The 20,949-nt window shown below is 48.1% G+C and overlaps 2 protein-coding genes across 2 annotated transcripts in view; one reads left to right on the forward strand and one right to left on the reverse strand.

The window, feature by feature from the left end:
• The window catches only part of METTL6 (methyltransferase 6, tRNA N3-cytidine), a 15,137-nt gene extending 13,369 nt beyond the window's left edge, over window positions 1–1,768 (reverse strand). The window contains 2 exon segments of the mRNA XM_060099450.1: window positions 526–938; window positions 1,618–1,768. Coding sequence (XP_059955433.1) covers window positions 526–750 — 225 coding nt within the window. The 5' untranslated portion in view covers window positions 751–938; window positions 1,618–1,768.
• EAF1 (ELL associated factor 1) lies at window positions 856–16,103 on the forward strand. Its single transcript, XM_060098860.1, has 7 exons — window positions 856–869; window positions 1,670–2,133; window positions 3,960–4,054; window positions 5,867–6,003; window positions 7,904–8,094; window positions 9,751–9,984; window positions 12,828–16,103. Exons 1-7 carry the CDS (start codon window positions 856–858, stop codon window positions 12,872–12,874), a joined length of 1,182 nt encoding a protein of 393 aa, XP_059954843.1. The 3' UTR covers window positions 12,875–16,103.
• The last annotated feature ends 4,846 nt before the right edge of the window (window positions 16,104–20,949 follow it).

Below are 20,949 nucleotides of genomic sequence, written 5' to 3' on the forward strand. Positions count from 1 at the left end.
TTATGAACCTGTCACTGAATCATTAAATCAATGTCATTAAATCAATCAATGTTGATTTAATGTCAATGAATCATTAAATCATTCATCATGAATTTAATATTTACAACTTTCAGATTAGCTTTAAAGAAACAGAAAATGCCCCCTTTTTTTTAACTTACAAAAAAAGCATATATTTATCTACTTTTCCTTCTCTTGCCATAATACAGAAGCATGATGCTGATGGCCTGATATGTCGGTGTGAAGTGGCTGAAAGCCCCACCAGTCACTGATTTCAAAATTCTGTGACTGGCCTTTGTTAGACAACAGGACTGCAGTTAGAGCGTCTTTTCTCCTCTGTATTATACAATTCAGCAACTGCTAAAACTACTTGAGACAAACAGTGTATATCTAAGGTACAAAAATTTATGAAGCCTCTGAGAGGTTTCATAAATTATCTCACACTCCCCCTGGGAATGCAATAAAACACCCCCTCTTCTACACATTCTAAATGAAGAACAGCTCAAATAAGGTGTAATATTAGTTTACCTCTCTACATGATCTGAGCTCCTCAAACTCTCTGGTGGTCCAGTGTCTATCTTTGAAGAAATTAGTGCTATGTCTTTTGTAAAAACGGTCCCAGTTCTTCTGAGCCTCTTTTTCCAGTTTTTGCTGTTTAAAATCAGACACTAAAGCTTGGTCTCTTGTCAGTTTCTCCTCTTCTTCAGAGCTGAGAATCCTTGCCTGAAGCCCTTTCCTTTGCAAAGCAGCCATCTCCTAAGTTGATGGTAATATATTTAACACTGCTGGAGATTCTCCATTCCTGAACAACCTGAGGAATTCAAGCGGATACTGCAGACACAGGCAGGGTTTTCTCAGATGTGGTCCCTCAGGTTGGGTCCAAGCCTCAGGCAGCATCGGGTGTTTCGCAGGAAAAAGAATGAGACTCCGGTTGGGGGGTTCTAGAACAGTTTTTTAAAGATGCTGAGTTAGTGGTCCTACAACAGTTCTTTCACCTAACAGTTCAACTCAGCAAACATTTACTAGGTGCTGACCTTACACAAATCCCTGCCCCGCTACAGAATCGTTCACAATGACCAAGACACAGCCCCTGCCTTCAGAGGGCTGACATTCAGCGGCCAGAGCTCTCACGCACAGAACTGTAATTCAAACCAGAGTAAGTTAACTAATACAAAAAATCGCTCTGGTTTAGAAAAAGGTCACTGCCGAGAACTGACTGAGAAACCTTGGGTTCATCAACGTTGGGTGTCCGTGAGAGGGGTGTCTTACAAACAACCAAAACGGCTGCACGAACTGTAAGCGGGTGGTCAATTCACAGACAGAAGGAGGGTCACCGTTTCCAAGGACCGGAGACTCAAGTGTTTTTCGGGGAAAACAGAGCTAAGCCCGGGTGGCCTGAGACTCTGAGTCTTATGAACCAGAGGGGGCGTCACTTCCCAGGGACTAAGGGCCTCGCGTCGCCGTCGGCACGCGAAGGGGAGGAAGAGACTCAGAGACGCGTGGCGTGGGGTCCCCAGGATACACGGGATAACCCGGGCCGCCCGGCCGCGAGGGCCTGAGAGGACGGCGTGAACCTAGTCCCTCGCGCGCTGGGACCCCGTCATCAGTTCCTAGGTTCACCTGGAGGGTGGGGCCGGGCTCGCTGAGCCCTCAGCTAGGCCAGCCTCGGAAGCAAAATTTGGGAGCCACAGCGGAAGAACCCCTCAACTGGACAACCGCCCGTGAAGGCCTCGAATCGGGTTTCTCAGGCGGAGTCCTTCTGCCCTGGCACCGCCCCCGCAATTTCCGCTCCGGGCCCGGAAGTCCCTCCTCGGCGCCGGAAGTTCTGGAGCTCCGCTTCCTTAGAGTCGTCCACCTTCCGGACGCGGAGACCAGGAATTGCTTCCGGACGCGGGTGGGTTCCGGCTCGGATCCCCGCGCGACCCGGAGCGCTGTCCCGGGAGCGCGGCTCCCCCGGACGCCGGTACCGGCAGCTCGGGCCGCGGGCGCGCCAGGAGGGCACCGGTGCGGGCGCGAGGCCCGGGGGGTGGGCCATGAACGGGACGGCCAACCCGCTGCTGGACCGCGAGGAGCACTGCCTGCGGCTCGGGGAGAGCTTCGAGAAGCGGCCGCGGGCCTCCTTCCACACGATCCGCTGTGAGTCCGCACCCCCACGGCCGCCCCTGGCCGCCCTTAGCCCCTCCGGTGTCCAGGGAGCCCTGCCAGCGTCAGCTCCCTTCCTCTCAGCCCGGATCCGCCGGAACCTCGGGTTTTTCCCAGCTCACTCCCAAACCAGAACTTTACTCCCTTCCCACTATTCCTCTGCCTCGTGGTACCAAACTCTTATTCCGAAGACCATTGGCCCCTTTTCCTGCCGCGTCCAGCCCTCCCGCGCACTGACGCTCCCCCTCTTATTTCTGAAAGGCTGCGACACCACATCAGGCTCCAGCTCTTCTCTGTAGCCCCCTTTCCGCCATGACCCCACTGGGGGTCTCCACGCTTCAAGGAAACGCTTGTCGTTTCCTCGGGATCCGCGTCCACTCCCTCCTATTCCATTCTCTTCTTCCCTGTTTTCCTCACTTTTCTTCCCTCGTCCGTTTTGGTTCTGCCCTCACTAACGCAGTGCTTCATCCCCTTTGCAGCCCCAGAATCCACATCCTCTCTGCGCCTCATCAGTCTCCCTCCTCCATGTCTCCATGCTAGCTTTTCGTGTGATTTTGATGTCTTTTGAGGTCACCTGGACTACCCCAACTTTTCCTCGGGACCAAGTCCCTTGTGGGTGAAGAATAAAATTAGGATTTGAGAGCCAGGAATAAGTTAGCGCTTGATCTGTGTCTGGAAGCAGGAGCGAGCAGGCCTAAGGAATGTGGAGATAGTCATTATGCTGGACCTCCTTTTTCTCCATGGTTACAGACTCTATTGAGAGAGGGCCCTTCCACTCTGTGTCCTGGGTGAAGAATTGGCTGACTGAGCATCCCGCTGTGATTCACAGGCTCCTGGTTTCCCTTCCTGGTAGCCCCAATGCTGGTTAAGACTTGTTTTTGTCAGAGGAGCTCCTCCTACACGTGACTCAACACCTTGGAAGAGGGTGTGTTAGATAATGCAGTTCTGTCTTCCTGTGGTCACTTGCCAGGCCATTACTCTGCTTCCTACTGACAACAGGTCAGCCCTTTCAGAGGGAGGGTATTGGGAATATGATAAGAGCGTCATTTCCTGAGCAGTTTACTGAGTTGATGTTTTAGCAGAGTGAAGGGCAATGTGGAATGTAAATAAGACGCTTCACAGAAGCACCTGGCCTGCCGTTTGAGGCAGGTTTGTGTTAAAAGGGAGTAAGGTGGCTGGCTGTTCATGCTGTGCTTTAACTGCAATTCAGAAACGTGGGCAGGATTAACCTTTGGAAATACAGTTCAACCTTCTGCTCCAGACATCTACAGGAGTAATCCTTGTTAAAGCTATGGAACTGGAGTGTGGCAGTTCCTATCAAAATGAAATCAGCTTATATGGTGCTATGGCCTTTCATATTTCATATTGGGTTTTACAATCACAGGATCTTAAAAATATGCTCCGTTCCTTTTGATCCTTTTAGTAACCCTAGTAAAACACCTCATTGTGGATAATAAGACATTAATTTTTCATCTGTCATTTGGCGGAAGGGGATATCTTTGCTTAATAAAATGTTGTGTAAATTCTAGCCTTTTTTCTTCAAAATAATCCACTGAGAATGAGAAGAAAAGTATGTGGAGGATAGATGAGACAAGATTGTCCCAGAGCTGGGTGATGGTACACACGGCTCATGGTATTATTCTGTCTGCTGTTCTATATGAGAAGCTGTCCACAATGAAATTGCTTTTTGAAAAATTCTAAATGGTGTGTATTTTCCATTTATTTGAGTTATAAAAAATTTCAGTTCTTACATGGGAATGCCCTGCAAACCCTTAGCAAAAGTAACCTGGTGGATAAATGCTTTTTTCCTTTCCCTTTAGATGACTTTAAGCCGGCATCTATAGACACTTCCTGTGAAGGAGAGCTTCAGGTCGGCAAAGGAGATGAAGTCACAATTACGCTGCCACATATCCCTGTAGGTTTTATCCCACTTTTGTTGTTTTTAATGTGGAATCACAGTGAATCCTCATATTCTATGTTATTGCAATTTGATTTTCCTCCTATTTAAATATTTCTAGATTTCTAAAGTGCCAATATAAGGGAAAAAGGAATCTTGGGGGTAGGGTGGGGTAGAATTCATGCTTCCCAGGTACTTGAGTAAAAATAATTATTTGTCATTTTCCCCAAGCTCCCTTTTCCCCCATTTGTCCCAAAGTAGACAAGGTTCCTGTGTGGACACCCGGCCCCTCCCTTAGACACACGTAGCTTCCCCCCAGCAGCTACAGAGAGAAAGGCCCAGGTGCCCTGTGGATGTAAAGCAGCAGCTTAGGAGTGCAGAGGGCAGGAGCAGGGTCGACACGCATCGTAATTCCGGCAAGGGATGTTGTGCAGGCTGGTGGTTTCAGGCAGAAACCAGAGGTGCAGAGCCTTCAGCCCATTTAGGGCTGAGGAACCCGGTTAAAAGCTGAATGGAGAAGCCTTGCCCGAGGCGGCGCTCTGATCACAAAGCCCAAAGGATCAGACAAAATACTCTTAATGACCATGGGTCAGTGCATGTCCCAACCCTGTCCTGGAACATCAGTTCTCGGTAACCAGTGATAGAATGAAAAGGCTCTGGACAGGGAGACCTGGGAAGCTTTGTGCTGGGGAAAACTTATTGTCTGCTAGTTCAAACCGCTATATCATTACTTGTTGCCTTTGGCAAGTTACATCGCCTCCCTTTGGACCTTGGTTTCCCAAAGGTAAAATGAAGAGGTTACATCATTGGTCCCTAAGGTCTCTTCCAACTCTTAATTTTTACTGTATGAATAAGGAGTCAAGCAGCCAAGCAGTTTCTGATTCCATACAGAGGATTAAATGCTATATTTGGCAAATATTAATGACCACCTACTGGGTGCTGGCTCACTACTAGGTACTGAGAATACAGTCTTGAACAAAACAAGCACGTTTCTTGCCCTTAGGGAATTTAAATAAATATAAGAAAGCGTAGCACTTATTTTGGAAAATCTGGGAAGGCTTCCCTGAGGAAATGACCTCTGAGCAGATTTGAATGTTGAATAATTAAAAGGGAAGGAGAGGGTGGGATGTTGCAGGCAGAAGCCCTGTTAAATCCCTGCAAGAAAGAGCTTGGGTCTGAGAGAAGGCCAGCTCCTGCTCTGGAGCCTGCAGAGCCTGCGGCGAGTGGAGCCGGGCACAGTGGAAGGGCCAGGTGGCTCGTTTAAAGATTTTCTTCTTTGGCCTTAGAGTGATGGGTAGTGACTCAAGGGCTTAAGCGGGTGAGTGGAATGATGTACTTACTGTGAACCAGCCAGAATAACGAGCTGCCGTTGGAGAATGCTCTGTGGTTACTTGGCATGGGGGGAAGCCTGGACTCTCCTATTACAAGGAAGTACGGAGGTCACTCACTAGCTTTACTGCTCATAGTGAGAGCTCTTCTCAGTGTCAGACACGTAATGCATAATTCATGTTTCTCAGTTCACATTTTACCATTATTTGTAACATTTCCCAAATCCCTGGAAAAATGTACAGTAATTTTAAAATTTTATATTTATTTCTTGATTACTTAGAGCCAGTTGCACAGTCACAGATTCTTGCCGTATTGTTATTTCCTCTTTATTTTTGCTTGGGAAGCCAGTAGGAGTTAAAATACAAATCGGTTCATTCTGTTCCTTTTTGAGTAGCTCTGATAAAAGATGTGATGAGGTAAAGCCACCTGTAAATTCAGTTTTGATATGCATAACTGGTGTGTTTGGTTTGATTGTCTGACTTGTACTTTTGTGGCATGTAGGGATCCACACCACCGATGACTGTGTTCAAGGGGAACAAGCGGCCTTACCAGAAGGACTGTGTGCTTATCATCAATCACGACACTGGAGAATATGTGCTGGAAAAGCTCAGCAGCAGCATCCAGGTCAAGAAAACAAGGTATGTGAAGAAGCAGATGCAGATCAATGTGCCGTTTCTATAGATTTACATTACCTATTCAGTTATTTTCTAAGGATGTGAGAACCTGGGTGCTTCGTGTCCTGTTGGCAGTCTCAGCAGCTCCACCTCTCTCTTCTCAGACAAGTCAATAAAATATCTTTTCCTCAAAGGCAATAAAGAGAGATAATGCTTTTAAGACCTGAAACAGAGAAAACATTGGAGAAAGGAGTGTACTGTATGATTAAATCCATTTTATTAATTTCGTCATTGTTGATATAGTACCCCCAAAGGGATAAGGTTTAAATTTACACACTTAAAATTATGAAAGAATAATTTAATAATATATATTCTTCATTAGAGTGAAAACATAAAATTTTTACAAGGTACATTTGAGATCATTATTACACCAAAGTAAAGCTTTGTCTATTTTTTTGAATAATGAGCTCTCTTTAATTTTTAATTCAACAGACATTACACTTGTCATGTGAAGCCGATTAGATTTTATTTTAAAGTCAAATTTCATCCTGTAAATAGAAGTAACCCAGTGGTTCTATTTTTATATCGTGATACAATAATTATTGTAATAGAGTAATTAAATTTTAAAGAGAGTATTTGATGTTTTTCTGTTTTGCTTCCTCAAGCCATTTTTCTTTACTCATTCCACAAAGAGTAAAAGTACCTACCATTTATTGAGGGTACTTTATTTATTTATTACCACGTGCCAGGCACTGTGCTAGATGTTTTAAGTGCATTAGCTAATCTTTACAAATAACTTTTGAAAAGGTGGTGGTGTTACCCTTGCGCACGCGTGCGCGCACACACACACACACGCTCGCACGCACACACACACACACACACCCATATGATGAGACTGAGGATCAGTGAGATTGTGACTCACAGTGTGTTTGTGTTGATTACCTCCACCAACCAGGTGCTGCTCTTAGGCCTCTGAGAGCTGATGCTTGTGGGAGTTTGACTTACTACTCAGTGTCATCTGGTAACTAGCAGTATTTTATCACTTAGGTGTCTGTTAGAAGTGCAGAATTTCAGGACATACTAAGTCAGAATCTGCACTTTAACGAGATTCCCAGGTGATCTGTGTGGACACCAAAGTCTGACAACTGCGGAGCTGGTCCATTTACAAAAGAAACTGTTCATGGGTAGCATTTCCTTGGTCTGGGGTGCAGTGCTCTGCCTACCCGCCAGCAGGAGCTGGCCTGTGACAGAATGAGCAAGCAGTGTATAGATGATGGGAAAAAGTGCTAACAGGCCAGTGTTTCAAGAGCTAGTTTAATAACTCACATGTGGGCCTCCCTGGTGGCGCAAGTGGTTGAGAGTCCGCCTGCCGATGCAGGGGATACGGGTTCGTGCCCCGGTCTGGGAGGATCCCATATGCCGCGGAGCGGCTGGGCCCGTGGGCCATGGCCGCTGAGCCTGCGCGTCCGGAGCCTGCGCGTCCGGAGCCTGTGCTCCGCAACGGGGGAGGCCACAACAGTGAGAGGCCCGCATACCGCAAAAAAAAAAAAAAAAAAATAACTCACATGTAATTGTAACTTCATACTGCACACGAGGTGAATAGTTACATTTTCCGTTATTAAAATGGGTTCTCGTAATCACACTGTATCCCACCTCTGTGTCTTACCTGCTGCTTGATATAAAATGTGAGCTCTGTGAGGGCAGCGAGTCTGTTTTATTCGCCTCCGGGTCTCTGGTGCACGGTGCAGAACTGGAATGCAGTAGAATGAGTAGTTTGTGTGATAAAATGAACCAATAGCAGTATTTGGAAGCTGTCTGTAAAGAGCCTGGGGTTCTGCAGAGACTTGCAGGTGCTTGGTAAGCGAGGCAAACCTGAGAACCACTGTTCTTGCCCCTCCAGTTTAAAGTCCGTGTCTCATTTCAGAGCTGAGGGGAGCAGTAGAATCCAAGCCCGAATGGAACAGCAGCCTGCGCGTCCCCCACAGCCACCACCGCCTCCGCCGCCTCCGCCGCCTGGGCCATTCAGAGCTCCAACAAAGCCTCCGGTTGGACCCAAGACCTCTCCTTTGAAGGATAACCCCTCACCTGAACCCCAGCTGGATGATATCAAAAGAGGTAGAGAGCGTTTTCTGGGGCCATGGTAGCAACTTGGAGGAGGGTATTGATGTCGTGGAGATCACAGGGCCATGTACACGGTGGCATGGGCATTCTCCGCCATCGTAACAGTTTCCGCAGGGCCCGCCGTTCCACAGGTGACGGGGTGGGGCGGGGCGGGGAGGCGAGGTTTACCGCTTGGCTCGTTTGACAAGGGAGAGTCCGGGACAGTGACCTGAGCTGTGGCTGTCTTTGCAGCTTTCTGCTTAGAGGCCTGAGGTTTAAACAAGCCTGCCTGCCATCTAAAGGTCCGTACAGCACACCTCTTAAGGCTTTGAAAGAAGAGAATTACAAGGTACTGGGGGTAAAAACCAAGTGTGCCAGTGTTAGTATAGTGTCTAGGTTAAATTCCACGACCACTGCTTTGTATTAACAAAAGTGCGTAAATATGATAGCGCCTGGGACACTGGGGACGCTGGCCTAGAAGGACTTAGAGGTCTGGTCAGGCTCTCCGAGGTAAAACCAAGACAGAGGCACTCACCTTGGTTCTCTCCCCCACACAGTGGATGGTTTTAGTTGTCCAGACACTTGGGAAGTTATGCAAGTGAGTGTTATATTTCGTATTTGTGAAGTTCTATGAAACAAAGTTAAACCCGTAACAGTAGTAAACAGGAAAAGATAAAAAGTTGCCCTTGGGAAGTTTGCCCTTTCCACCCTGTGGAAATACTGTCTTTTCACAAACGAGATCACTCTCTGCATGGTACACAGTTCTTAAGCCTCTGGATTTTTTTTTTTTTCTCATGGATATTGGAATGCTGTCTATGGAAGTTTTCACTTTAGTCGAACAGGAATTGGACCATGAGTGGTTGTTGTTACCAGTTATGCTTAAAGGAACCATAGTCATTTAAGGCCTCGTAGTAGGTTTGGACAGGAAAATCTGGCATCTTCCTTGATGTAGCCTATGGTGAACCGTTAATGTACTCACTCACATTAAAATGGTCAGGTAGAACATGTGTTTCCTTCCCTGCTTTACATTTATTAACATTGCGGTACCTGAAGGCATGGCCGTAAGTCAAATGTGTAAAGCACAGAGGAGGGGTGTCGTCCCGCCATCTTTCTTCAGCCACCACGGCTCCCCCTGCGAGCCTTGTTTACCTGTGGAACGTGAACACTGGAAAGGCCCCCAGAGGCTGTCTGCTGTGGCCCTTCCTTTTTCCAGAGCATCTTGGAAAATTCATTGCCTTCCGCCTGGGTCTCCCTGCTGGTTAGAGGTGGATCCAAAGCAAGTGCTCAGAACTTCCGGTTCCTGGTCAGGTATTTCTCAGCCCATGAGCAGAACGTTGCTCTTCTCTTATTTGGTGTTTAATCCCATAATTCATAATTCTTTTTTTTTTAAAGTAGATAAAGGCAAAATAGACTTAATTCATTTCTCAGAAGAACCATTATCCTGGAGCAGTCTGCTTTTTGGTTGTTTTGGGTGAATTAAATGTTTCCATTGTCTCTCTGGAGATGTGTTAGATGTTTCTGTTTGTTGGTTTTGCTTTGGATCATTTTGTTTGTTTTTAAGGACTCAGGAAGCAGGAGTTCATTTTCAGTTATTCCTCGTTGCTCTTGGTTTTGCCAGATTACTGTTTACAGAGGCTTGACGCGCTGACCCCGTCCCGTCATTTATTCCAGAGCTGAGGGCCGAGGTGGACGTCATCGAGCAGATGAGCAGCAGCAGTGCGAGCAGCTCCTCGGACTCCGAGAGCTCGTCGGGAAGCGACGACGACAGCTCCAGCAGCGGAGGCGAGGACGGCGGCCCCGCGTCACCTCCGCAGCCGCCGCACCAGCAGCCCTACAACAGCAGGCCGGCCATCGCCAACGGAACCGGCCGGCCGCAGGGAAGCAGCCAGCTCATGTGCACCCTCAGTAAGTGCGTGCTCCCGCTTCTGGGCCGCGGCGGGGGCTTGGGGGTGGGGAGAGAGAACGTCAGGCCAGAGCTGGAGCTTCTGTTCATCTTACACCAGAGTCTATAAACCTGACGGTACTTAAGGCATAAGAAAGGGTCCTGACAAAGGCAATTTGAAGCAGAAAGGAGTAAGTTACCAAACAGTGAAAAAAAAAGAAAAAAGAAAAGAAAAAGCACAAAACTAGAAATCTGTTCCATCTCTTTTCTTTTCCTTATTGGCACAAATTAGGTTTTGTGAATTCTGGAGAGTGCTGAAACGTGAGCCGCAGGGCTCTGTACTTTTGCATATACCAGGCTTTAGGGGTGCCGCCTGACCCCACCCAGTCCCCCACCTCCAGGTTCTGTACAGTCCTGAGAGCCCAGTGCCATCAGAATGTGGTATCCCACGGCCCACAGAGTTGGGAACCTGTGCCCTTAGAAGGTGTTTGGCGGCCAGCTAGCCTTCGCAGGGGGGAAGGAAGGGACATTATAGCGTCTGGTGGCTTTCAGTGCAGTTGGTGGTAAAGCAGAGCAGGGGAGAACAAACACAAATGTCTTTGTCTTGGAGGTGGGGAGAGTGCAGGGCCTCTGCGCCCTCCTCTCTCCCGACTCCCTGGAGTTGGATGTTCTCTTCCAGTCTGACTTCCTGTGAGGAGGCTGGAAGGTCAGGAGGCAGTGGCGGGAAGCTAGCCTAGGTAACCCTGCTCCTGCGGGCCAGGCAGGGGTCACTCTCAGCTCCACACTGTAGACGTCACGTAAACCCCTGATGTGAGGCCCGGCCCCAGCCTTGTAGGATGGTGAAGAGCATCCCTGGCCTCTACCCACGTAGGTGCCGGAGCACCTCCCGCTTTCCCCCAGTGTGTCAGCCCAGAATATCTCCTGGCATTGCCACATGCCCCTGTGGCGTTAGAATAGGTGCCAGTGGAGAACCACTGTGCTGGGCCTTGCTCTACTATCTGAGTGAGTTCAACACTGTTGTGACATCAGTTAAGGCTGTTATCTGCTATCCTGTTAACATAGGCCCAGCTTCTGGATAGCAGGGTGTACTTGATGCTCTTCTCAGTTGGCTTGGGATAGTAAGTTTCACACTGCGAGTTTGGAATTCACAGTGGAGAACGACCAGACAGCTACTGTGGTTATAACTCAGCTCTTCATTTTGCCCAGTCAGTGCTAAACTATTCCTTAGAAGAAGAGAGCCAAAAACGGCTCAGTGCATCTTACCTACCTGTCAGCGCCTTAAACTTCTGTTAGCTCTTCATGGCTCCAAGTGCTCCTGGCCCGCGGCTCTTCCATGGCAAGACCTTAATCTTTGCATACCTCATATACAGTAAAGTACTGGAGTTATTTAAACCAGGATCGTCAACTGGAACCAATTTATAAACCCTAAAATCACAGTAAATAGCGCAAATTTGGTAAACCCTAATGTGAAAACATACAGAGTAATATAATATTGTTTTTCTGAATGGTAATGTGTATTATATCTCCCCCCCCTCCCCCGCCAGAAAAACAAATGGATCAGTTTGAACCTGGGTCAAATTGATTGTATAAGAAATTTCAGAACTGGGTTTTCAGCTCCATTACACTGACCTGTTTATGTGCATGTCACCTTCTTTGTAAGTGATGGCACTTAGCTCTGCTGATTGGAGGTTGTCAGCTGGTGTTGATCCCGTCGCCTTCCCCACGTCTAGAACAGCAGATGTCACCTTTTTTGGTCTCAGACCTCTTTATGTCGTAAAATTTATTGAGGACCCCAGAGAGCTTTTGTGTGTGTAGCTTATATCTATCAATATTTACCATATTAGAAATTAAAACTGAGAAATACTTAAAATAGTAATTCGTCTAAAAGAACAACAGTAAACCATCACCTGTTAACAAAAATAACATTTTTATGAAAAATAAATTTTCGAAATAAAAAAATATTTAATATGAGGAGTAACATTGCTTTAAAATTTTGCCAATCTCTTTAACATCTGGCTTAGTACAAAGCTGGATTCTTACATCTGCTTCTGCATTCAATCTGTTGCCATAAGTTGTTTAGGTTGAAGTATATGAAGAAAATGTGGCATCACATAGATATATAGTTAGAAAAGAGAGGCCTTCAGGTCGAATCCTTCTGAAAGGGTCTCAGGGACCCCAGGGTTCTCAGAACAAACTTTGAGGAGAGGTGGCCTAGAGATTAGTAATCCAGAAATACAGAAATTCACTTTTTTTCTTTTCCAAGTGGTATCAACTGGGGTCCTGTTATTCTTGTCATATTAGATGGGAAAACTTACATTCTTCACTCCTAAAACCTAAATGTCGCACACTGGACAAAACTTTGAGGCTTTACAGAGTTCACTAGTTCAGATTTGTGGTGTAAGGTAACGTGAAGATTCTGGCCAGAGGGGTCAGGGGGGTACTGGATTAGTATATGACTGGTATGCACAGTATAAGTAGTATTCAGCCTCCTTAACAGGAAGCCCAACTTGGTATTATTTTCACTTTTATAAAGCAACTTAATATGAACAATTCTACTAGACAGTGAGTCAGTTATTTATAAATATTTTTTGTCATTTATTGACACATGTATGTCTAGCCTATCCCTCCCCTGTTTTATCCCAGAGAGCAGTATTGCTGTGCTTTGCAGATACCAAAAAATAGCAAATTCTTTTAAAACGTTGGCTGCACCAGTTCTGTCACTGAGCCACATCCGTTTTCCTCCCTAATTAAATGGAACTGGCCTGGTTTTACTGTAGCGTGAGAGCCCAGGCAGTCAACCAGAGAACCGTGGGGAGGTCATTTTTACATTGTGTGCTTTGGGTTTGATTTTGTTTTCTCTTTATAGGAAGTGACTTGCAGTTGAGTGAGTCTGGCAGTGACAGTGATGACTAGAGCCGGATCTTTCGAAATCAACTTTTTGTGCACAGATCTGCTGCGAGACTGGGCTGCTTTAGCGTGGAGTCCACGCTGAGAGGAACATGTGGGGATCAGGAACTGTAGGGGGAGTTGGAGGCTCTGGAGCGCTCAGATGTGCATATCTTTAACATAGCGGTGATGGGTGATTTTCTCGTGTAATTTTTGAACAATGTCATGTTTCAAAGTTTTAAGTAGATCTATAGCAGAACTAACAGAATTTATATCTCTTATTTGGTTAACACTGTTAACGAAAAACAGACAAACGTGCCCTGGTTTAGGTTACTCAAAGGCCATTTCTTCACCTAGCCAGTGATCCAGTTGTAAACCTCAGCAGCCACCAGCTTGGCCAAATGGTCTGCACCAGTGAAATGAAACACAGTCTTTGAGGGGTGGGCACGTCAAACTGCAGGATAGACACATGTTTAAACCACTTTCAATTATTGACACAAAGTGGTGAGGAAGTTCTGTCTGACCCAGCCTGAGAAGCCTGTGTAGAAACGGACTTCAGGATGGAGTCCGAGAGGGTCAGCTGGGGGGACCTCAGAGCTCTGCTGGCTCAGCCCCTCGTCTGCGCAGTGCTGGTTTAGGACCAGTGTCTTGCCCCCAGTCCAGGCTTTTCCCACCGCTCCAGCCCCTGAATCTCACTTACTAGAACCAGAGGTTCTAGTTAAGTACACATGGGACTTAACAGTTGTGCATTGGAGCTTTTATTGGATTCCAAAAGGAAGAAGTGTTGGCTACTTCTAGCTCCAGCTTAGATCCAAACAGTCCCTAAGTACATGAGGCTGGGGGAGCAGATTAAACCAGCAGCCGCTGTGCTGATGCATGTGACTTGATTAAATATGAGACTTTTAGTTCCATGTGGATCCATAATGAGTGTGTTTCTTTCAGTAGGTTTCAGTGGGGGACTAGGAGTGGAAGAGAGGTGAGGTGAAGAAGCCTCTTTGAGCAAATGATCTGGCCACCAGTTTCCAGACCAGAATCGGGATAGGAGTCGTGCAGTGTGAAACGAGCACATGTTTTGATAAGGTTTTTCTGTTCATGCTTTTGTACCACTGTTTGTGCCTGACCCCCAAACTGATGTGTATTTTTTATATGCAACTAGAAGAAAGTCACAAGGTTGCCTTCTGCAGTGTGCAGTTTCCAGATGAATCTGTTGTTGCAGGAAACTGGTGACTAGTAAATGTTCTGTATGCAGCAAATGTGTGATAAGCCGTCCCATAATTAGTATGGAGTAGCCCATTTCTGTAATTTGAATGACTGTGTCCTGAGAAATTTCTGTCTCCTTTGGTTCAGTGGTATAAAGAATATTAAGAGTGATTTTTCTTCCTCGAGGTGGCCTCTCCCTCCCCAGCTAGTGGAGGGAAGCAGTCTGGACCTAGAAGGAAATTAGATGATCCATGGTGGGGGCTTAGAGTTGAGCCTTGCAGAGTCACCTGTTTGACCCACACAGTGACCCCAGTGAGCTGGAGAAGGGGGGCCAGCAGCACGCTCACGCCACTCTGCCACGTGCCACTCGGGTCCACGCCAGTGCCCTGTGCTGGGTTCTCAGCCCGTTATGAGACTTCAGTGGATTTCATGGCAGGTAGGAACTTACTGATAATGAACTGATCATTGCATTTTAATTCCTTGGTAGTGAAAGCTCAGGGAAGCCAAAGGTCATGGTTGGGAGACTTGAATTGTTACTGGATGTGAGAATTGTTTCACTGCTCTTAACTTGCTCAAGCTGGGGCAGGTTCCAGGAACTTGAACTATAAATATCTATTTAAGCCTCTGTCTTTCTTTCTTTTTTTTCCCCTCCCAGAGTCTTGATATATGTAGACAGAACTGCGGTTTGGGGCCTGTTGGGTCACGATGTTTGTTTCTGTAGGAAGTGCTTGCAGGTGGCAGTGGGCTTGGTGAGTTAGGCTCTCTGAGCTCAGACCCTCTCCCCGTCATCTGTCCTGCCTGGCCCTGCACGGTTGTAACATCTGCTAGCACAGCTCCCGTTTTGTTCTCTGCATAAAAGCCGTTGGCGGTTCCTTCCCCAAGCCCTCCAGCTTTACCCAGCAGAGTAAGGAATCTTTTCTTTTTGGAAATGAAGAATCTGGCCTCGTAAACTACTTCTCACGAGTGCCCTCCTGCCAGCCAAACTGGACTTGTTCTTCCTGCCTCCGTGCCTTGTCACTCTCCCCTCCCCCAGCCCCACTCAGGGGTCTCTGTGGGTGCCCCCTTCATGGACTCCTCCTCTGTTGGTTTCACCAGCTGGAGTACTGTGTGCACACACGGACCTTCCTCTTGCTCGAGCTCTGGTTGGTGCGAACTCCTTCAAAGCAGGCACCGTCGTGGTCATCTCTGTTCCCTGGAGGGTGCCCAGGAACAGACCTGTAGATGCTCGCAGCCTGGTGGGAAAGGGGCAGAGAACCAGCCAGTGGAGCACAGAGGGCAGACGTAGAGGAAACGTTCCAGGTGTTTGGAGACAGCTGGAAGCTGTCCATGCTGATTTTCATGGTTTTGAAGTCTCTAACTGAATTGTTAAAATTGCCTTTTCTTTGTTCTGTGTAACGTCTGCCGCGCTGTGGTTCGAGCGGCGAGGTGTGAAGACTTAAGTCCGAAGCACCTGAGGAGCCATGGCAAGCAAGCCACAGTAAAGACATGATTTGGGGAAACTTAACAAGCTAGAGGTTCTCATGATGCCACTCATTTCTGTAGCAGAGTCATATTTTTCTATGTGTGGTGTTAATATGTATGTGCTTCAGTGGTGGGAAAACTTGAAAATTCCAAAATCCTTATTACTTCCCTATTTGAGAGGCTGGTTAAGTAGGGTGTGTGTGCAGTGTGTGTGTGCGTGTGATGTATTTATTACATTATTTTGAGAGAGTAACCGTCTGTTATGTGGATATACATTGGGTACAGCCAAATTGAATATTTCCATTTGGCGAGGAAGGTAGGATTCACGAAACTCAGGCCTTAACCAGTAGGCTGGATGACAAGACAAATTGAAGCGTTACGAAATGTCTTTTTGTTGCTCCTGTTATCTTTGTCTTGGGTTCATTGTCTCATTCTTTAATGATTATTAAAATCTTGTGCCTGAAAGTTTATTTTGCTTAATTATGAGGTAGACATGCACGTTTATATTTATGTAAAGTATTTGCTGTAAAATGTTTTTGGTTTATTCTCTTAAAAGATCACTATATTTAAGTAAAAAATTAAGGTCAGCAATACACTTCATGTCTTGGTGGGTTTTATTTTCTTACTAGAAATCAATCTAGGAATCAGTGAAAAATGTAGGGTTCTTTTAAGAATCCTTTGTGCTTAAGCCTAATTACCTAAATTGATTCCCTTTTAATTTGGTGTTTATGATCGTTAGGATGTACACTTTAGTTTTAAAAGGTGTGAAGTTCAAAACTAAAGGGCGGCTTCAGCAAGCCACATGGCATCTGAGGCCATTTTACTGGGTCTGGAAAGGCAGGCTTTTAGCTTTGGGTCTGGGAACCATGCAGGGGTTAAACTGTGTCCCTAGACGTGTATCCTAGTCATTTTAGCTCACTGGAGGCCTTCCACCTGGAATGCCGCGCTGCACAGAAGGACACGTGTACACCTCTGACCCCCAGTCGACACTCACAGTCTGGAAATGGTCCTGCCTCCTGCTTGCCCTCCGCACCTTGGATACAGCGATGCCCACGCCTATCTTGTGGTCTTGGCGCCCGGATAGCTGTAAATCCCTACGTGGGAAGTGACCACGTTCCTTTTAAATTTTCTGTGGCATCTTTGACCTATTGGGTGCTCCGTAGATTTGGATTGAAGACAATTACGCGTTCAGAGAACTAGGCCAGGAATCCTCTGCTGCTTATGCTACGCCCGGCTCCCATGTCTCCCGGTGGAAATGGGAGACTTGAGCCAGGACTCTCAGTGGGGAAGCGGTGGTGCATGTCCATCACCTAAGGGACTATTGATCCTCAGGTAACTATTGCCACCACAACAGTGTGTAACAAACCATCCCAAAGCTCGAAGCTTAACATAATAAGCGTCTATTCTGCAATTTAGGCTGGACGTGGCTGGACAGCTCTGGTCTTGGCTGGGCTCCTTCCTGTGCCTGGGATTTGACAGGTTTAGCTGGTCTAGGATGGCCTCCGCCCTCACAGCTAGGGCAGCTCAGGTCGACTCCATGATTCTCATCCTCAGCAGCCTGGCCTGGGCATGTTGTCACAGCAGAAGCAGAGAAGCTAGATGAGAGGAGGCTACCCCCGTCACAATTGCTGACATCTCACTGGCCAAAGCGAGTCACAGGGCCAAGTTCAGAATCGAGGGGCGGGTGGGCAGATACACCCCAGCAATCGATGTGAGGAGTGGCAAAGTTCTTTGGATCCCGGGAGGTGTGGGAATTGGGGCAGTTACTGCAATCAGTCCGCTGCCTCCATGGACCCCATGTCTCCACCTTGGTTGAGAACCCTGGGCTGCATGATCACTAAGGCCCCTCAGGGCTCTCTGGCTTTCCTCCTGGCCAGAGGGATACAAGTCCGGAACAGATAAGAAAGACAGCTTTGTGTTCGTGGTTCCTGCAGAGGGCGCCAAGCCCAAGCCAGTGGCTCCTCTAGGCGGGCACTTCACTCTGTTCACTGCGTGTAGTTTGCTAACCTACCCTTTCCAACCCAAAGCGCCACCCTGGTTACCTATTGCTAAACGACAAACTGCCCCGAAACTTAGTGGCTTAAAGCAACCACCATTTGATCTGATGGAATCTTTTGGTTAAGAATTAGGACAGAGCTTGGCTGGGCAATTCTGCTTCTTGTGGCTTCAACTGAGGTCACTCAGTTGGCAGATGGGCAGGCGTGGCAAGTCCAAGCTGGCCTCACTCACATGTCTGGCGCGTGGTGGGTGTCTGGAAGCAGGCTCATTTGGGGCCATACGTGGCCTGTGTAGCAAGGCCATCTCAGGGAGGCCATCTTACGCGCTGGCTGCCTCCCCCTAGGACAGGTGTTCTGAAAAGCTGTGTGGCCTTTTATGACCTAGCCCAGAAGGCACACGGCATCACCACCGCAGTGTTCTATTGGTCAAAAGCTCACCTAGATTCAAGAGGAAGGGACATAGACCTCCCCCCGGCTTTAATGACGAGTATAAAAAAGCCACCCACCCGAAGTCCCCAACTGTCTTCCCTGTGTTTTTTGCCTAGTCTTCTGCAGTTCTCAGATGAGACATCTCCCCAGAGCAGGCTCTTTAGGTCCCTGGTCTAGCAGCATCAGCATCCCCTGGGACCTTGTTAGAAACCCAGATTTTCAGGCCCCACCCCAGACCTGCTGAGTCAGAATTACAAGCCCTTCGGGTCATTCTGATGAACCCTAAAGCTTGAGAACCACTGCTCCAGGACACAACACCCTTGGTGAGCCTCAAGTGATGACCCATGACCACGATGACTGCCTTGAACTTCCCATCTAGGTAGGTGTTGGATGAGGGTGACCTGGGGTGGGGCGCCCATGGAGTGTGGTTCTGTGTATGGGTTGGAACATCAAAGACAAAATTCATCATTGCCTTTGAAGAAGTGACTGGGGGCAGAAGTTCACTGTGACGTGGGCCCCTTTACCTTCCTGTGAAGGGAGTGGGGCAGGGGGAAGAGAGGGCAGGGGGAAGAGAGGGCAGGGGAAATAGCTGCTTCCTTTCTTTGGTGAGATTTCTCGGAGACTCGTCTAAAAGTCCTCTGCCTGGGGCTGAAAGGAACTCAAGTGAGCCACAAGAGAGAATGCTCCTCTGATACAGGCAGTGTGAGTCCTCTTCCTCTATTTCTTGGGCGGGCGGGTTGGATGAGGTGGGATGGGGAATCCTTAACTCATCACTCTTGTGTGGTTTGCACCCCCCCGCCAGAATGGTTAAGAATGAATATGCGGGTGGGGGACCAGCCCACACCCTGGAGCCTCTGTGCCCATGGTGGTAACTGGGCCGCTCAAGTGTAATAATCTCCTCGGTGCATCGCCAGGGGCCTCGAGCTGTGTGTGAGCCCATTGCTACCACACAAATGGAAGATGTGCGTTTCGTTGAAAATTTAAATTGGTTCGCTCCACTACAGGGGAGGGCTGGGGCAGACGACCCAAGTAAAGCAGTCACTGGGGTGTTAGCTGGCCCACTGATGATAATGAGGTTTGGAGAATCTTAAGCAATTTGACCCATATGTGCCCTCCACACCCCTACCTATTAGGGTGATGGATGGACCCATGTGTCTGCCCCAAGATGCTCAGAAACTTTGTCCTACCGTCTTCCCAGGCACTGGTTCCTATATCTCAGTTACCAAGTTCCCTTCAGAGACCTTACTTTGCTTACAAGTTTGTCACATTTGCCCCATTCCTGCTCCCCAATATATCCGGTCCAGCAGCCACCCCTTCCCCACACAGCCTATATGCTTCTGGCGAATCCCCAGGGGGTGGGCTAAGGGTAATCTTAAAACCTTTGCCACCCTGGGTTCAGGAACCCAGCTGTGATCTGATCAGCAGGCAGCATTCTGACAAAAGGAACCGGTTCAAGAATGGGCATGTGACCCAAAACAGGCCAACAAGGCTCAAGGCAAGATTTGCTGGGGACTCCTGGGGGGAAAAAACTTCTTGAGAGCCACTGGAATAGATGTTCTCTCTTCCTGTGGACGTTACAAGGTCCAGATGTAAGCCTGAAACAACTGTAGTAGTCAGCTTGTGACCACGCTAAGGACTGAATTAACAGGAGAGATGCAAATAGCTGAGAGGCTAAATCAAGCCTAGAAATGGAGTGGAAGCCTTGATTGAACCTTGCCTGATCGCCACTCCACTCCTGGAACTTATGAGTTATATGAGCCAATAAATTCTACCCTGTGGTTTATATCATACTTAAGCTGGATTTTCTGCTACTTGCCAACAAAAGCATCTGGACTGACACTGCCTCCTTTGGTGATGAAGTCCCTGTCATATTCTCAGCCATGCCACGTGACAGCTTGAGAGTAGCCAAAGGAATCCATCACCCCTCCAAGGACATACCCTGTCACAGCCGGAGGGCAGAATCCACACTCACCAGCCGTTCGAGTTGGAAGAAAATTCAACCTCTGTCTCAAGTCTCTCAGGTGAGGAAACTGAGGCTGTAGGAAGTGATGAACCAAGTATGAACGGGTCAGGGGCCTCCCACCAGCAGGTGATCCCAGGAGGTGTTTCTGCGGCTGCCTGGCTTGCTGACAGGTGCCCGTGCTCCTGGCAAAGCTGCTTCCTATGCCGCGGAGTTAATGTTTCAGGGGAGGCACGGGTCCACCTTCCCCAGTCTTTCAAAATCTTTTCGTTTCAGAACACTGAAGGGGGAGAATGACTATTACTATATATATTCTCAACACATGTGACCTTGAATCCTTTCATTTCCTGCGCCTTTCAGAACTCTCCCTAGAAGTAGCTGGAGGCGGGCCCCCCTCTAATACTGTGGGGTCCAGGGACAAGAGCACAGATGGTGGCTCCCACGCGAAACATCTGAGTATTTACATTAGGATCAAACTGACAAACTGTTACGCATTAAATAGGTTCTGCTTACACTTTCATGAAGACTGGAATCTTTAGATTCCTCAAAGTTTTCTGTGGCAGCACCAGGAGAGCGGGCCTCCCTGCCCCTGGCCCATCTCACGCCGGGATGTGTGGCCTGTGTCTCCAAGCTCCATCTACCACCCCTGCAAACAGCTTGTCCCTGGCCACCCCTCATGCTTACAGGTGTGTGCGAGCCACAGTCAGGAAGACAGGCGTGGAGAGAGGGCTGTGTGGCCCCGGAAGCAGGCCCAGGACCACTCGGGTGGAGAGTTAGGGTTTCCTGGGACCTGCAACATGGAGTGTGCAAGTGTCACCGTGGCCCCGTGGGGAGGGTCATGGCCAGAGGAAGGCCAGAGTAGTGCCCTCCAAGGAGTGGGACCCAGGACTGGGCCACTCTTGGCCAGGTCCAAGGGCAGTACTGGACCTCCATTCTGTCCTATGCAAGATCATAAAGCAAGGGTGGGGGTGAGCAAGACCCGGCTTGGTGACCTTGGACCTCAGTTTCCTCCCTCGTCCCTGAGGGAGCAGGACTACTTCCCATTCTAGAACCCT

This window comes from Mesoplodon densirostris, chromosome 5, assembly GCF_025265405.1.
Source record: "Mesoplodon densirostris isolate mMesDen1 chromosome 5, mMesDen1 primary haplotype, whole genome shotgun sequence".
NCBI lineage: Eukaryota > Metazoa > Chordata > Mammalia > Artiodactyla > Ziphiidae > Mesoplodon > Mesoplodon densirostris.